General features: G+C 47.8%; 1 protein-coding gene across 3 annotated transcripts in view; it reads right to left on the reverse strand.

The window, feature by feature from the left end:
• Positions 1–15767, reverse strand: part of LOC143808883 (uncharacterized) — a 145460-nt gene that overhangs the window by 69874 nt on the left and 59819 nt on the right. For all 3 annotated transcript variants that reach the window (XM_077292052.1, XM_077292051.1, XM_077292053.1), the window contains one exon: positions 2588–2764. In XM_077292052.1, the coding sequence (XP_077148167.1) occupies positions 2588–2764 (177 nt within the window). The remainder of the gene's footprint in view (positions 1–2587; positions 2765–15767) is intronic.

A 15767-nucleotide genomic window follows, 5' to 3' on the forward strand; every position in this document is an offset into this window, starting at 1 on the left:
ATCCTCCAGTGTATACTGTATAATCTCCCAGCAGTCTCCTCTCATCACCCAGAATCCTCCAGTGTATACTGTATAATCTCCCAGCAGTCTCCTCTCATCTCATCACCCAGAATCCTCCAGTGTATACTGTATAATCTCCCAGCAGTCTCCTCTCATCACCCAGAATCCTCCAGTGTATACTGTATAATCTCCCAGCAGTCTCCTCTCCTCTCATCACCCAGAATCCTCCAGTGTATTCTCTATAATCTCCCAGCAGTCTCCTCATCACCCAGAATCCTCCAGTGTATACTGTATAGTCTCCCAGCAGTCTCCTCTCATCACCCAGAATCCTCCAGTGTATACTGTATAATCTCCCAGCAGTCTCCTCTCACCACCCAGAATCCTCCAGTGTATACTGTATAATCTCCCAGCAGTCTCCTCTCATCACCCAGAATCCTCCAGTGTATACTGTATAGTCTCCCAGCAGTCTCCTGTCATCACCCAGAATCCTCCAGTGTACACTGTATAATCTCCCAGCAGTCTCCTCTCATCACCCAGAATCCTCCAGTGTATACTGTATAATCTCCCAGCAGTCTCCTCTCATCACCCAGAATCCTCCAGTGTATACTTTATAGTCTCCCAGCAGTCTCCTCTCATCACCCAGAATCCTCCAGTGTATACTGTATAATCTCCCAGCAGTCTCCTCTCATCACCCAGAATCCTCCAGTGTATACTGTATAGTCTCCCAGCAGTCTCCTGTCATCACCCAGAATCCTCCAGTGTACACTGTATAATCTCCCAGCAGTCTCCTCTCATCACCCAGAATCCTCCAGTGTATACTGTATAATCTCCCAGCAGTCTCCTCTCATCACCCAGAATCCTCCAGTGTATACTGTATAATCTCCCAGCAGTCTCCTCTCATCACCCAGAATCCTCCAGTGTATACTTTATAGTCTCCCAGCAGTCTCCTCTCATCACCCAGAATCCTCCAGTGTATACTGTATAATCTCCCAGCAGTCTCCTCTCATCACCCAGAATCCTCCAGTGTATACTTTATAGTCTCCCAGCAGTCTCCTCTCATCACCCAGAATCCTCCAGTGTATACTGTATAATCTCCCAGCAGCCTCCTCCCATCACCCAGAATCCTCCAGTGTATACTGTTTAATCTCCCTGCAGTCTCCTCATCACCCAGAATCCTCCCAGTGTACACTGTATAATCTCCCAGCAGTCTCCTCTCATCACCCAGAATCCTCCAGTGTATACTGTATAATCTCCCAGCAGTCTCCTCTCCTCTCATCACCCAGAATCCTCCAGTGTATACTGTATAATCTCCCAGCAGTCTCCTCTCATCACCCAGAATCCTCCAGTGTATACTGTATAATGTCCCAGCAGTCTCCTCTCATCACCCAGAATCCTCCAGTGTATACTGTATAATCTCCCAGCAGTCTCCTCATCACCCAGAATCCTCCAGTGTACACTGTATAATCTCCCAGCAGTCTCCTCTCATCACCCAGAATCCTCCAGTATATACTGTATAATCTCCCAGCAGTCTCCTCTCATCACCCAGAACCCTCCAGTGTATACTATATAATCTCCCAGCAGTCTCCTCTCATCACCCAGAATCCTCCAGTGTATACTGTATAATGTCCCAGCAGTCTCCTCTCATCACCCAGAATCCTCCAGTGTATACTGTATAATCTCCCAGCAGTCTCCTCATCACCCAGAATCCTCCAGTGTACACTGTATAATCTCCCAGCAGTCTCCTCTCATCACCCAGAATCCTCCAGTATATACTGTATAATCTCCCAGCAGTCTCCTCATCACCCAGAATCCTCCAGTGTATACTGTATAATCTCCCAGCAGTCTCCTCTCATCACCCAGAATCCTCCAGTGTATACTGTATAATCTCCCAGCAGTCTCCTCTCATCACCCAGAATCCTCCAGTGTATACTGTATAATCACCCAGCAGTCTCCTCTCATCACCCAGAATCCTCCAGTGTATACTGTATAGTCTCCCAGCAGTCTCCTCTCATCACCCAGAATCCTCCAGTGTATACTGTATAGTCTCCCAGCAGTCTCCTCTCATCACCCAGAATCCTCCAGTGTATACTGTATAATCTCCCAGCAGTCTCCTCTCATCACCCAGAATCCTCTAGTATACTGTATAATCTCCCAGCAGTCTCCTCTCATCACCCAGAATCCTCCAGTGTATACTGTATAATCTCCCAGCAGTCTTCTCTCATCACCCAGAATCCCCCAGTGTATACTGTATAATCACCCAGCAGTCTCCTCTCATCACCCAGAATCCCCCAGTGTATACTGTATAATCACCCAGCAGTCTCCTCTCATCACCCAGAATCCTCCAGTGTATACTGTATAATCTCCCAGCAGTCTCCTCCCATCACCCAGAATCCTCCAGTGTATACTGTTTAATCTCCCTGCAGTCTCCTCTCATCACCCAGAATCCTCCAGTGTATACTGTATAATCTCCCAGCAGTCTCCTCTCATCACCCAGAATCCTCCAGCGTATACTGTATAATCTCCCAGCAGTCTCCTCTCCTCTCCCAGAATCCTCCACTGTATTACTGTAGCATTTCCCAGCAGTCACCTCTCCAGTCAGCAGCTCTGTGATCTCGTTGGTGAGATCTAGGATCTTCTTCTCAGGCATCGGGGAGTGTGGGGCTTCTGTGATGGGGCTCTCACTCCTGCTCCCTCTTCCGGATACATGGAGATGGATGATGGGAGTCACACAGTCACCTGATGTCTTCTTCTCTATGGTGTAATCCTGTATATGGAGAGATGCTGATGAATATTACACATAAGGAAACATAAGAACATGACATTTTATGTGTGGTCTCAGCAGCTGCCCATCCATCTCAGCAGGAGAGCGCATGTGGCACTGACTACCTGGATTACTCCCTGCTGTTTGGGAGGTCCGAGGACCCTGGTAGTTGGAGATCGAGAGTCAACACAAAGCTGCTGCCAGTGGTTTGGTGGTGGTGCTGTCTGGGCCGCTCTGTCAGCAGTGTGCTGGATACAGCCGTGAGGGGTGAAGATAGAAAGATACAGGCAGACACTGATACAGGAGACTCTTCTATGGAATCCAACTTGGATATAGAAGCCGAGGTGGAACAGGAACAAAACCTGGTAACTTCTCAGAGAATAACGGGAAACCCGCTGAAATATATTTAATTAACTCTACTAACAATGGGAGTTGCTTCCCCATAAAGTCTTCTCCAGGGTTGTCACTAGGGGTGGGGGGGGGGGGGGGGGGGTGTATCAATCAGATCTATTAACAATAGTAAAGAGCATGAAGGGAGTTGACGCTGGTGAGAAGTCTCTTCACTTTAAATGGTGGTGGTAATCGACTCTACCTGCCCATAAGTTGTAGGTTTAGCCCAGAGTGACATGTTTTGTCCAGAGTTGTAGGCTGGTGGCCCAAGAGTGGCATCTATGGTAGAGTAGGACCCATCAGGGGGAGATCACCTTGCCGTGGTTGATGGGCACACATGAATTGGCCAATTTATGCGCTAAGAATCTCCATTTCATCTTTAACTAAGTTTTATGGAAAAAAAAATTTTGGAAATTTTTTTTATGAAAAAATATTTTTGAGAAATGTATATTTGTCTGTTTTCACATGGCCGATTCATGTACATGTGCTGCGGTTTTCTTTTTTATCTATGTGATGCTTGCACGTGCTCACATTAGGAGTGCTGATTGGTTTTTTTTCCCCGAGATAGATATATATATATATATATATATATATATATATATACACACACACACACACACACACTTTTTGTTTCTCCAGCGATCAGTCCAATGGTAGAGTAAAATATACCTTTTATTTATCCATTAAAAAGTTCCAGATTTCTTCAGTTACAATATTGCATACATGCAATCCCTTATGGACGACATGTTTCCACACCACGTGTGTCTTCCTCCAAAGCTTTTTCTTTACATGTGTGGATTAGTCCCAATCCGTTTTCGGTGCGAACTGTAACCACAGGTTGAATATATTCCTGTTCCTTCAAAGCGGTGAGCTGGCTTTGCCAAAAACTCATACACACTATATATATCTATAATATAACGCTGGGAGCGTCACTCTGTCCGAAGCCTTTATAGACTGCGCAAGCGCCGGCGCAGTCTGGACCCCACAGAGTGACGCTCCCAGGAGATCGTGGTATGCGTAAGCGCTGAACGCACACCGCGATCTCCAACGGGGAAGCAGGGACGAGCCACGGAGCCAGGAGGGTGAGTATATTTACCTGTCCTCCGTTCCACCGCTGCGCGAGCCTCCGTCCTCCACATCCTCTGCCTGAGACGTTCAGTTCAGAGGGCACGATCACGCGCTTAATGCGCGCCGCCCTCTGACTGAACAGTCACAGCCAGAGGACAGGACCCGGAAGATGGAGCCGCACGCAGCAGTGGAACGGGGGGACAGGTCAATATAGCAAGTGCCGGGGTCCTGAGCTAGCGGCGACTCCGGCACCTGACCCACACAGCGCGCCGGTGACCCCGCCTGCTCTGGCCCCCAGCACTCGGCGACCAGCACAGCCACGCGCAGCCGCCCGCACTCAGCACAGCCACGCACAGCCGCCCGCACTCAGCACAGCCACGCACAGCCGCCCGCACTCAGCACAGCCACGCACAGCCGCCCGCACTCAGCACAGCCACGCACAGCCGCCCGCACTCAGCACAGCCACGCACAGCCGCCCGCACTCAGCACAGCCGCACTCGGGCAGTAGAGCCGGAGAGAGAAAGATGGGAGCAACATATGGCAGAATGGAAACAGGAACAGGCAGAATGGGGGCGCGGGATGGGAGCAGCACTGTTATGACCCCAATGGCGAGGGTCTCAGAGGAACGTGGAAGTCTGCAGAATACAAAAATCCAGCTCATAGGGCAGTGGTAACTGGGTTGACCATATATCTACTCCTAACGCCAACACTAGAAGTAGCCGGGGATCATTCCTACGTTGATTCTAGATGACACGCGCCAGCCGGAGAATCTAACTACCCCTAGTAGAGGAAAACAAAAGACCTTTCTTGCCTCCAGAGAAGGGGACCCCAAAGCTGGATAGAAGCCCCCCACAAATAATAACGGTGAGGTAAGAGGAAATGACAAACACAGAAATGAACCAGGTTTAGCACAGAGAGGCCCGCTTACTGATAGCAGAATAAAGAAAGGTAACTTATATGGTCAACAAAAACCCTATCAAAATCCACACTGGAAATTCAAGAACCCCCGAACCGTCTAACGGTCCGGGGGGAGAACACCAGCCCCCTAGAGCTTCCAGCAAAGGTCAGGATATAGATTTGGAACAAGCTGGACAAAAATACAAAACCAAAACAAATAGCAAAAAGCAAAAGGCAGACTTAGCTGATATAACTGGAAACCAGGATCAGTAGACAAGAGCACAGCAGACTAGCTCTGATAACTACGTTGCCAGGCATTGAACTGAAGGTCCAGGGAGCTTATATAGCAACACCCCTAACTAACGACCCAGGTGCGGATAAAAGGAATGACAGAAAAACCAGAGTCAAAAAACTAGTAACCACTAGAGGGAGCAAAAAGCGAATTCACAACAGTACCCCCCCTTAGTGAGGGGTCACCGAACCCTCACCACGACCACCAGGGCGATCAGGATGAGCGGCATGAAAGGCACGAACTAAATCGGCCGCATGAACATCAGAGGCGACCACCCAGGAATTATCCTCCTGACCATAGCCCTTCCACTTGACCAGGTACTGAAGCCTCCACCTGGAGAGGCGAGAATCCAAGATCTTCTCCACCACGTACTCCAACTCGCCCTCAACCAACACCGGAGCAGGAGGCTCAGCAGAAGGAACTACAGGCACAATGTACCGCCGCAACAAGGACCTATGAAATACATTGTGAATAGCAAACGACACAGGAAGATCCAGACGAAAAGATACAGGATTAAGGATTTCCAATATCTTGTAAGGCCCAATAAAACGAGGTTTAAATTTGGGAGAGGAGACCTTCATAGGAACAAAGCGGGAAGAAAGCCATACCAAATCCCCAACGCGTAGTCGGGGACCCACACCGCGGCGGCGGTTGGCAAAGCGCTGAGCCCTCTCCTGTGACAACTTCAAGTTGTCCACCACATGATTCCAGATCCGCTGCAACCTATCCACCACAGAATCCACCCCAGGACAGTCAGAAGGCTCCACATGACCCGAAGAAAAGCGAGGATGGAAACCAGAGTTGCAGAAAAAAGGCGAAACCAAGGTGGCGGAACTAGCCCGATTATTAAGGGCAAACTCAGCCAACGGCAAGAATGTCACCCAATCGTCCTGATCAGCAGAGACAAAACACCTCAAATAAGCCTCCAAAGTCTGATTGGTTCGCTCCGTCTGTCCATTAGTCTGAGGATGGAAAGCAGACGAAAACGACAAATCAATGCCCATCCTACTACAAAAGGATCGCCAGAACCTGGAAACGAACTGGGATCCTCTGTCTGACACAATATTCTCAGGGATGCCGTGCAAACGAACCACGTTCTGGAAAAACACAGGAACCAGATCGGAAGAGGAAGGCAGCTTAGGCAAAGGAACCAAATGGACCATCTTGGAGAAGCGATCACATATCACCCAGATAACGGACATGCCCTGAGATAGCGGAAGATCAGAAATGAAATCCATGGAGATATGCGTCCAAGGTCTCTTCGGGACAGGCAAGGGCAAGAGCAAACCGCTGGCACGAGAACAGCAAGGCTTAGCTCGAGCACAAGTCCCACAGGACTGCACAAATGACCGCACATCCCTTGACAAAGAAGGCCACCAAAAGGACCTGGCCACCAGATCTCTGGTGCCAAAAATTCCCGGGTGACCTGCCAACACCGAGGAATGAACCTCGGAAATGACTCTGCTGGTCCACTTATCCGGGACAAACAGTCTGTCAGGTGGACAAGACTCAGGCCTATCCGCCTGAAATCTCTGCAACACACGTCGCAGATCCGGAGAAATAGCTGACAAGATAACTCCATCTTTAAGAATACCAACAGGATCAGCGACTTCAGGAGCATCAGGCACAAAGCTCCTAGAAAGAGCATCGGCCTTCACATTCTTTGAACCTGGTAAATACGAGACAACAAAATCAAAGCGGGAGAAAAACAATGACCAGCGGGCCTGTCTCGGATTAAGGCGTTTAGCAGACTCGAGATACATCAGATTTTTGTGATCAGTCAAGACCACCACACGATGCTTAGCACCCTCGAGCCAATGACGCCACTCCTCAAATGCCCATTTCATGGCCAACAACTCCCGATTGCCCACATCATAATTTCGCTCGGCAGGCGAAAACTTCCTAGAGAAAAAGGCACAAGGTTTCATAACAGAGCAACCAGGGCCTCTCTGCGACAAAACGGCCCCTGCTCCAATCTCTGAAGCATCCACCTCAACCTGAAAGGGAAGTAAGACATCAGGCTGGCACAAAACAGGCGCCGAAGTAAACCGGCGTTTCAACTCCTGGAAAGCCTCCACGGCAGCAGGAGCCCAGTTGGCTACATCGGAGCCCTTCTTGGTCATATCCGTCAAAGGTTTCACAATGCTAGAAAAATTAGCGATAAAACGACGGTAGAAGTTAGCGAAACCCAAGAACTTCTGAAGACTCTTAACTGACGAGGGCTGAGTCCAATCAAGAATAGCTCGGACCTTGACTGGGTCCATCTCCACAGCAGAAGGGGAAAAAATGAACCCCAAAAAGGGAACCTTCTGTACACCAAAGAGACACTTTGAGCCCTTGACAAACAAAGAATTTTCACGCAAAATTTTAAAGACCAACCTGACCTGCTCCACATGCGAATCCCAATTATCAGAAAAAACCAAAATATCATCCAGATAAACAATCAAAAATTTATCCAGATACTTCCGGAAGATGTCATGCATAAAGGACTGAAAAACTGAAGGCGCATTGGAGAGCCCAAAAGGCATCACCAAGTACTCAAAATGACCTTCGGGCGTATTGAATGCGGTTTTCCATTCATCACCTTGCTTAATGCGCACAAGGTTGTACGCACCACGAAGGTCTATCTTGGTGAACCACTTGGCACCCTTAATCCGGGCAAACAAGTCAGACAACAGCGGTAAAGGATACTGAAATTTGACAGTGATCTTATTTAAAAGCCGATAATCAATACAAGGCCTCAAAGATCCGTCCTTTTTTGCCACAAAAAAGAATCCCGCACCAAGAGGGGAAGAAGACGGACGAATATGTCCTTTCTCCAGAGACTCCTTGATATATGAACGCATAGCGGTATGTTCAGGTACCGACAGATTAAACAGTCTTCCCTTAGGAAATTTACTGCCTGGGATCAAATCTATAGCACAGTCACAGTCCCTATGAGGAGGCAGTGCACTGGACTCAGACTCACTGAAGACATCCTGATAATCAGACAAATACTCCGGAACTTCCGAAGGCGTAGAAGAAGCAATAGACACAGGCAGGGAATCCCCATGAATACCACGACAGCCCCAACTTGAGACTGACATAGCCTTCCAGTCCAGGACTGGATTATGGGTCTGTAACCATGGCAGCCCTAAAACAACCAAATCATGCATTTTATGTAAAACCAGGAAACGTATCACCTCGCGGTGTTCAGGAGTCATGCACATGGTAACCTGTGTCCAATACTGCGGTTTATTTGCTGCCAATGGCGTAGCATCAATACCCCTAAGAGGAATAGGATTTTCTAATGGTTCAAGAGTAAAACCACAGCGCTTAGCAAATGACAGATCCATAAGACTCAGGGCAGCACCTGAATCTACAAACGCCATGACAGGATAAGATGACAGTGAGCAAATCAAAGTTACAGACAGAATAAATTTAGGTTGCAAATTACCAACGGTGACAGGACTAACAACCTTAGCTATACGTTTAGAGCATGCTGAGATAACATGTGTAGAATCACCACAGTAGTAGCACAAGCCATTCCGGCGTCTATGAATTTTCCGCTCATTTCTAGTCAGGATTCTATCACATTGCATTAAATCAGGTGTCTGTTCAGACAACACCATGAGGGAATTTGCGGTTTTTCTATCACATTGCACCGAATTAGGTGTCTGTTCAGACAACACCATGAGGGAATTTGCGGTTTTGCGCTCCCGCAACCGCCGGTCAATTTGAATGGCCAGTGCCATAGTATCATTGAGACCTGTGGGAATGGGAAAACCCACCATAACATTCTTAATGGCTTCAGAAAGGCCATTTCTAAAATTAGCGGCCAGTGCACACTCGTTCCAATGTGTCAGCACGGACCATTTCCGAAATTTTTGGCAATACACTTCAGCCTCGTCCTGCCCCTGAGACATAGCCAGCAAGGCCTTTTCTGCCTGAATCTCAAGATTGGGTTCCTCATAAAGTAAACCGAGCGCCAGAAAAAACGCATCAAGATCAGCCAATGCCGGATCTCCTGGCGCCAGCGAAAAAGCCCAATCCTGAGGGTCGCCCCGTAAGAACGAAATCACAATTTTTACTTGCTGAGCAGAATCTCCAGATGAACAGGGTCTCAGGGACAAAAACAATTTACAATTATTCACGAAATTCCTAAACTTAAACCTGTCTCCGGAAAACAGTTCAGGAATCGGTATTTTAGGTTCTGACCTAGGATTTCTGATAACATAGTCTTGTATGCCCTGCACACGAGTAGCCAGCTGGTCCACACTTGTAATCAACGTCTGGACATTCATGTCTGCAGCAAGCATAGCCACTCTGAGGTAAAGGGGAAGAAGAAAAAAAAAAACTCAGAATCTTCTTTCTTATAATCCCTCTTCTGCAATGCATTAAACATTTAATACTGGCCTGGCAAACTGTTATGACCCCAATGGCGAGGGTCTCAGAGGAACGTGGAAGTCTGCAGAATACAAAAATCCAGCTCATAGGGCAGTGGTAACTGGGTTGACCATATATCTACTCCTAACGCCAACACTAGAAGTAGCCGGGGATCATTCCTACGATGATTCTAGATGACACGCTCCAGCCGGAGAATCTAGCTACCCCTAGTAGAGGAAAACAAAAGACCTTTCTTGCCTCCAGAGAAGGGGACCCCAAAGCTGGATAGAAGCCCCCCACAAATAATAACGGTGAGGTAAGAGGAAATGACAAACACAGAAATGAACCAGGTTTAGCACAGAGAGGCCCGCTTACTGATAGCAGAATAAAGAAAGGTAACTTATATGGTCAACAAAAACCCTATCAAAATCCACACTGGAAATTCAAGAACCCCCGAACCGTCTAACGGTCCGGGGGGAGAACACCAGCCCCCTAGAGCTTCCAGCAAAGGTCAGGATATAGATTTGGAACAAGCTGGACAAAAATACAAAACCAAAACAAATAGCAAAAAGCAAAAGGCAGACTTAGCTGATATAACTGGAACCAGGATCAGTAGACAAGAGCACAGCAGACTAGCTCTGATAACTACGTTGCCAGGCATTGAACTGAAGGTCTAGGGAGCTTATATAGCAACACCCCTAACTAACGACCCAGGTGCGGATAAAAGGAATGACAGAAAAACCAGAGTCAAAAAACTAGTAACCACTAGAGGGAGCAAAAAGCAAATTCACAACACAGCACATGACAGAATGATTGCGCACGATGGGAGCAGCACATGACAGGATAGGGCGCAGGATGGGAGCAGCACATGACAGGATGGTGACCATATACCAATATAAATGCTCCCCACCCGGGCGTAGAACGGGTTCAATAGTATATATATTATATATATTATATATATATATATATATATATATATATATATATATATATATATACACATACATATATACTCGAGTATAAGCCGACCCCCCTAATTTTGCCACAAAAAACTGGGAAAACTTATTGACTCGAGTATAAGCCTAGGGTGGAAAATGCAGCAGCTACCGGTGAATTTCAAAAATAAAAATAAATGCTCCATACCGTTCATTATGGCCCCATAGATGCTCCACATAAAGCTGTGCCATATATAATGCTCTGCACCGTTCATTATGGCCCCATAGATGCTCCACATAAAGCTGTGCCATATATAATGCTCTGCACTGTTCAGTATGGCCCTATAAGATGCTCCACATAAAGCTGTGCCACATATAATGCTCTGCACCGGTCATTATGGCCCTATAAGATGCTCCTTATAAAGCTGTGCCATATATAATGCTCTGCACTGTTCAGTATGGCCCCATAAGATGCTCCATATAAAGCTGTGCCACATGTAATGCTCTGCACCGTTCATTGTGGCCCCATAGATGCTCCACATAAAGCTGTGCCATATATAATGCTCTGCACCGTTCATTATGGCCCCATAGATGCTCCACATAAAGCTGTGCCATATATAATGCTCTGCACCGTACATTATGGCCCCATAGATGCTCCATATAAAGCTGTGCCATATATAATGCTCTGCACCGTTCATTATGGCCCCATAAGATGCTCCTTATACAGCAGTGCCATATATAATGCTCTGCACCGTTCATTATGGCCCCATAGATGCTCCATATATAACTGTGCCATATAGAATGCTCTGCACCGTTAATTGTTGCCCCATAGATGTGCCATAAAAAACTGTGCCCCATCTATAATGCTGCTGCTGCTATAAAAAAAAAATAAAAAAATAAAAAATGACATACTCACCTCTCTTGCTTGCAGCTCCTCAGCGTCCCGTCTCGGCCTCTCTCCGCACTGACTGATCAGGCAGAGGGCGGCGCGCACACTAGTACGTCATCGCGCCCTCTGACCTGAACAGTCAGAGCAAGAGGATGGGAAGACAGAGCGGCGCCCAGCGTGTGGAACGCGGACAGGTGAATATGTAATACTCACCTGCTCCCGGCGTCCCTGGCTCCTTATCCAGGACAGCTGGTCTCCGGGTGCCGCAGCCTGTTCCTCTGTCAGCGGTCACCGTTACCGCTGATTAGAGAAATGAATATGCTGTTCCACCCCTATGGGAGTAGAGTCCATATTCATAACTTTAATGAGCGGTCCCACGAGACCGCTGAACAGGGAAAGACCTGCAGCACCGAAGACCGTGGGACGGGCAGGGGGAGTGCCAGGAGAGCCGGGACTAGGTGAGTATGCGACAGTCCTCTTTCCCCCTCACCCGCCGACCCCACCGCCGATCATGACTCGAGTATAAGCCGAGAGGGGCACTTTCAGCCAAAAAATTTGGGCTGAAAATCTCGGCTTATACTCAAGTATATACGGTATATAATATATATATATAGTCATTCCGCGCCTCAGTTGTCATAATTGCACCTTTTTGGTCCGGAGGGACAACTGAGGCGCGGAATGACTATCGACTCACGGGGGTTATATGGGAAATGTGATCACCCGTGGAGTCAAGATACAATTGATATTTATATAATTACATTGTAGGGCCGTGTGTATTTCATGTAGAGTTCATGGCTGCAACTCTTTGGTCCGGAGGGACAATGGAGGGGTAGAGTGACTCTATAGACACACGGTGGTGATATAGGAGATATAACGGTCCGTGGGGCCAAGATATATTCAAGTTATAGGTATTTATCATGAGTGAAATCTGGTTAATAGAAATAAATAAATCTGCTTTATGAGATTTAGTGACAGATCCGGTATTTATATAATGAAGTATATAGATATATAAAAAATCCTTTGTGGCCGGACAATGGAGCGCATTAGAATTCTAAATATGAGTCTCTTTTCTATTCATATAGTCTGCGATGTATAACAGCGCTAGCGCAGGTGGTATGAGACGTATATTGTGCCTCTATGCCACTGCGCAGATGCTGGGAGGAAGCGCTGTGAATAGTTAGGGAGCCACTACCAATATGGCGGAGATTAGCGCTACTGCGCATGCGCCATGGATAAATTGCCACACAGAGCGCTCCATTGGCCGGTGTGGTTTCTCAAAACAATGATGCGCTTTACACATGCGCATTAGACAGCGGAAGACGCTGACATCTAGATACTACGTCCTCCATGAGCTGTGGGTGAGTGGCTAGTAATATTGGCATCATGTAAATGTAATGATGATTAATAGGAGATCATTTATCTATAAGATTGCGGGTAGTTAAAGTAATATACTCTAGGGAGCAGCTGGAAGTCCAAAGTTATCTGCTTTTTTGCACATAAGCACAAGGCACTTTATATATAGGCACTGGACGCCAGCATATGACTAGTAATGTTAATGTTTTATGGATAATTTTTAGATATCAAACATGATTGGAATTAATGTAACACTTGTTGAAACACGCATAAATAAGTAGCAGGTATGGTTACTCACTGCTTGAGAAAGGCTCAGATGGAGCTGAAACGTCGCCCGGCTATGTGGGTCGATTAAACCAACCACATGTTTCACCTAAACTATGGAGTGCTGCCTCTTCTTTGAAATATATATATATATATATATATATATATATATATATATATATATATATATATATATATATATATATATACATACACATACATACACACACACACCATATATACTTGAGCATAAGCCGAGATTTTCAGCCCAAAAAAATGGGCTGAAAGTGCCCCTCTCGGCTTATACTCGAGTCATGGAAGACAGGGGGGGGGGGGGGGTCGGCGGGTGAGGGGGAGCGACGCCTGTCAAATACTCACCTGCTCCCAGCGCTCCTGACGCGGTCCCCGCATGTCCCACGGTCTTCGGGCACGGCAGCTTGTTCCCCTGTTCAGCGGTCACTGATACCGCTCATTAAAGTTATGAATATGGACTCCACTCCCATAGGGGTGGAGCCGCATATTCATTACTGTAATGAGCGGTACCATGTGACCGCTCACTAGAGGAAGAAGCTGCCGCTCCCGGAGACGTGGGACATGCGGGGACCGCGCCAGGAGCAGGTGAGTATGTCATATTCAACTTTCCGTGTTCCACCACCGCCTCGTCTTCCGCGTCCCCTGCAGTGACTGTTCAGGTCAGAGGGCGCGATGACGTATTAGTGTGCGCGCCGCCCTCTGCCTGAACAGTCAGTGCAGAGAGACGGGACGCTGAGGAGCAGCGACGAGAGGCGAGTATGCCATTTTTATTTTTTTTTTACTGCAGCAGCAGCAGCATTACATGTGGCACAATGCTATATGGAGCGTCTATGGGGCCATAAAGAACTGCATGGAGCATTATATGGGGCCATAACTGCATGGAGCATTATATGGGGTATCTATGGGGCCATAACTGCATGGAGCATTATATGGGGCATCTTATGGGGCCATAACTGCATGGAGCATTATATGGAGCATCTATGGGGCCATAAAGAACTGCATGGGGCCATAAAGAACTGCATGGAGCATTATATGGGGCATTTATGGGGCCATAAAAAACTGCATGGAGCATTATATGGGGCATCTATGGGGACATAAAGAACTGCATGGAGCATTATATGGGGCATATTTTGTATGGAGCATCTTATGGGGCCATAATGAACAGTATGGAGCAGCATATGGGGCTCCTGATTCAATATGGATATTCAAAAACACTTAACCTACAGATGTCTCAATTAATTTTACTTTTATTGGCATCTTCTTATTTTTGACATTCATCGGTAGCTGCTGCATTTTCGACCGTAGGCTTATACTCGAGTCAATAAGTTTTCCCAGTCTTTTGTTGCGAAATTAGGGGGTCGGCTTATACTTGAGTATTATATATATACCGTATTTTCCGGCGTATAAGACGACTGGGCGTATAAGACGACCCCCCAACTTTACCAGTTAAAAAATAAAATCTTCTTAAAAGTTGGGGGTCTTCTTATACACCGTATGTCGTCTTATAGGGCCGGTGAATATGTGCCTTTTGGGGGGGGGGGGGGGAGTGATCCTGATGAGGACGAGGGGGCGTCTCACAGGAAAGTGAGTATCCCCCATTACCTTATCATAGCGCTGCAGCGTGGGGTCTCTGTGCTGTGGCGGCTCCTCTTCTGCAGTGTGGGGCCTCTGGTGCTGTGGGGCAGTGGCGGCGGCGTATCTTCATGCAGTCGGGGCTCCTCTGGCATCTCAGCCTGGAAGCCCCGCCGGCAACTCCATCGGTACAATGCGGTCAGGTGGCCTCCGGGAAAATGGCCGCTGCTCAGATTCAGATCTCGTCCCGAGATCTCGGGAGACGAGATCTGAATCTGAGCAGCGGCCATTTTCCCGGAGGCAGCTCAATAGGTGCGATGCGGTGGCCCGGCCGCTGGGGGCTGTGCATGCTCAGATTCAGATCTCGTCCCGAAATCTCGGGACACGAGATCTGAATCTAAGCAGCGGCCATTTTCCCGGAGGCCAGCGCATTACACCGATGGAGTTGCCGGCGGGGCTTCTAGGCTTTGAGATGCCGGAGGAGCCCCGACTGCATGAAGATACGCCACCGCCGCCACCGCCCCACAGCACCAGAGGCCCCACACTGCAGAAGAGGAGCCGCCACAGCACAGCAGCCGCCGCTCCCAGCACAGAGACCCCACGCTGCAGCGCTATGATAAGGTAATGGGGGATACTCACTTTCCTGTGAGACGCCCCCTCGTCGTCATCAGGATCACTCCCCCCCCACCCACCATATACACCCGGCGTACAAGGCGATTCCCGGCGTACAAGACGACCCCCGACTTTTAAGAAGATTTTCAGGGGTTAAAAAGTCGTCTTGTACGCCGGAAAATACGGTATATATATATATATTTATTTTTTTTTTTATTATTGTGAAGGAAACCCCAGTTCCTCCCACGACACCAATCCGTGACGTCACTACACAGGCCCAGCTCTCCGGCGCCCCCTTTGTCTCTCAGGTCAATAAGGGAACTGCATCTACAGCAA

Source organism: Ranitomeya variabilis, chromosome 2, assembly GCF_051348905.1.
Source record: "Ranitomeya variabilis isolate aRanVar5 chromosome 2, aRanVar5.hap1, whole genome shotgun sequence".
Taxonomy (NCBI): domain Eukaryota; kingdom Metazoa; phylum Chordata; class Amphibia; order Anura; family Dendrobatidae; genus Ranitomeya; species Ranitomeya variabilis.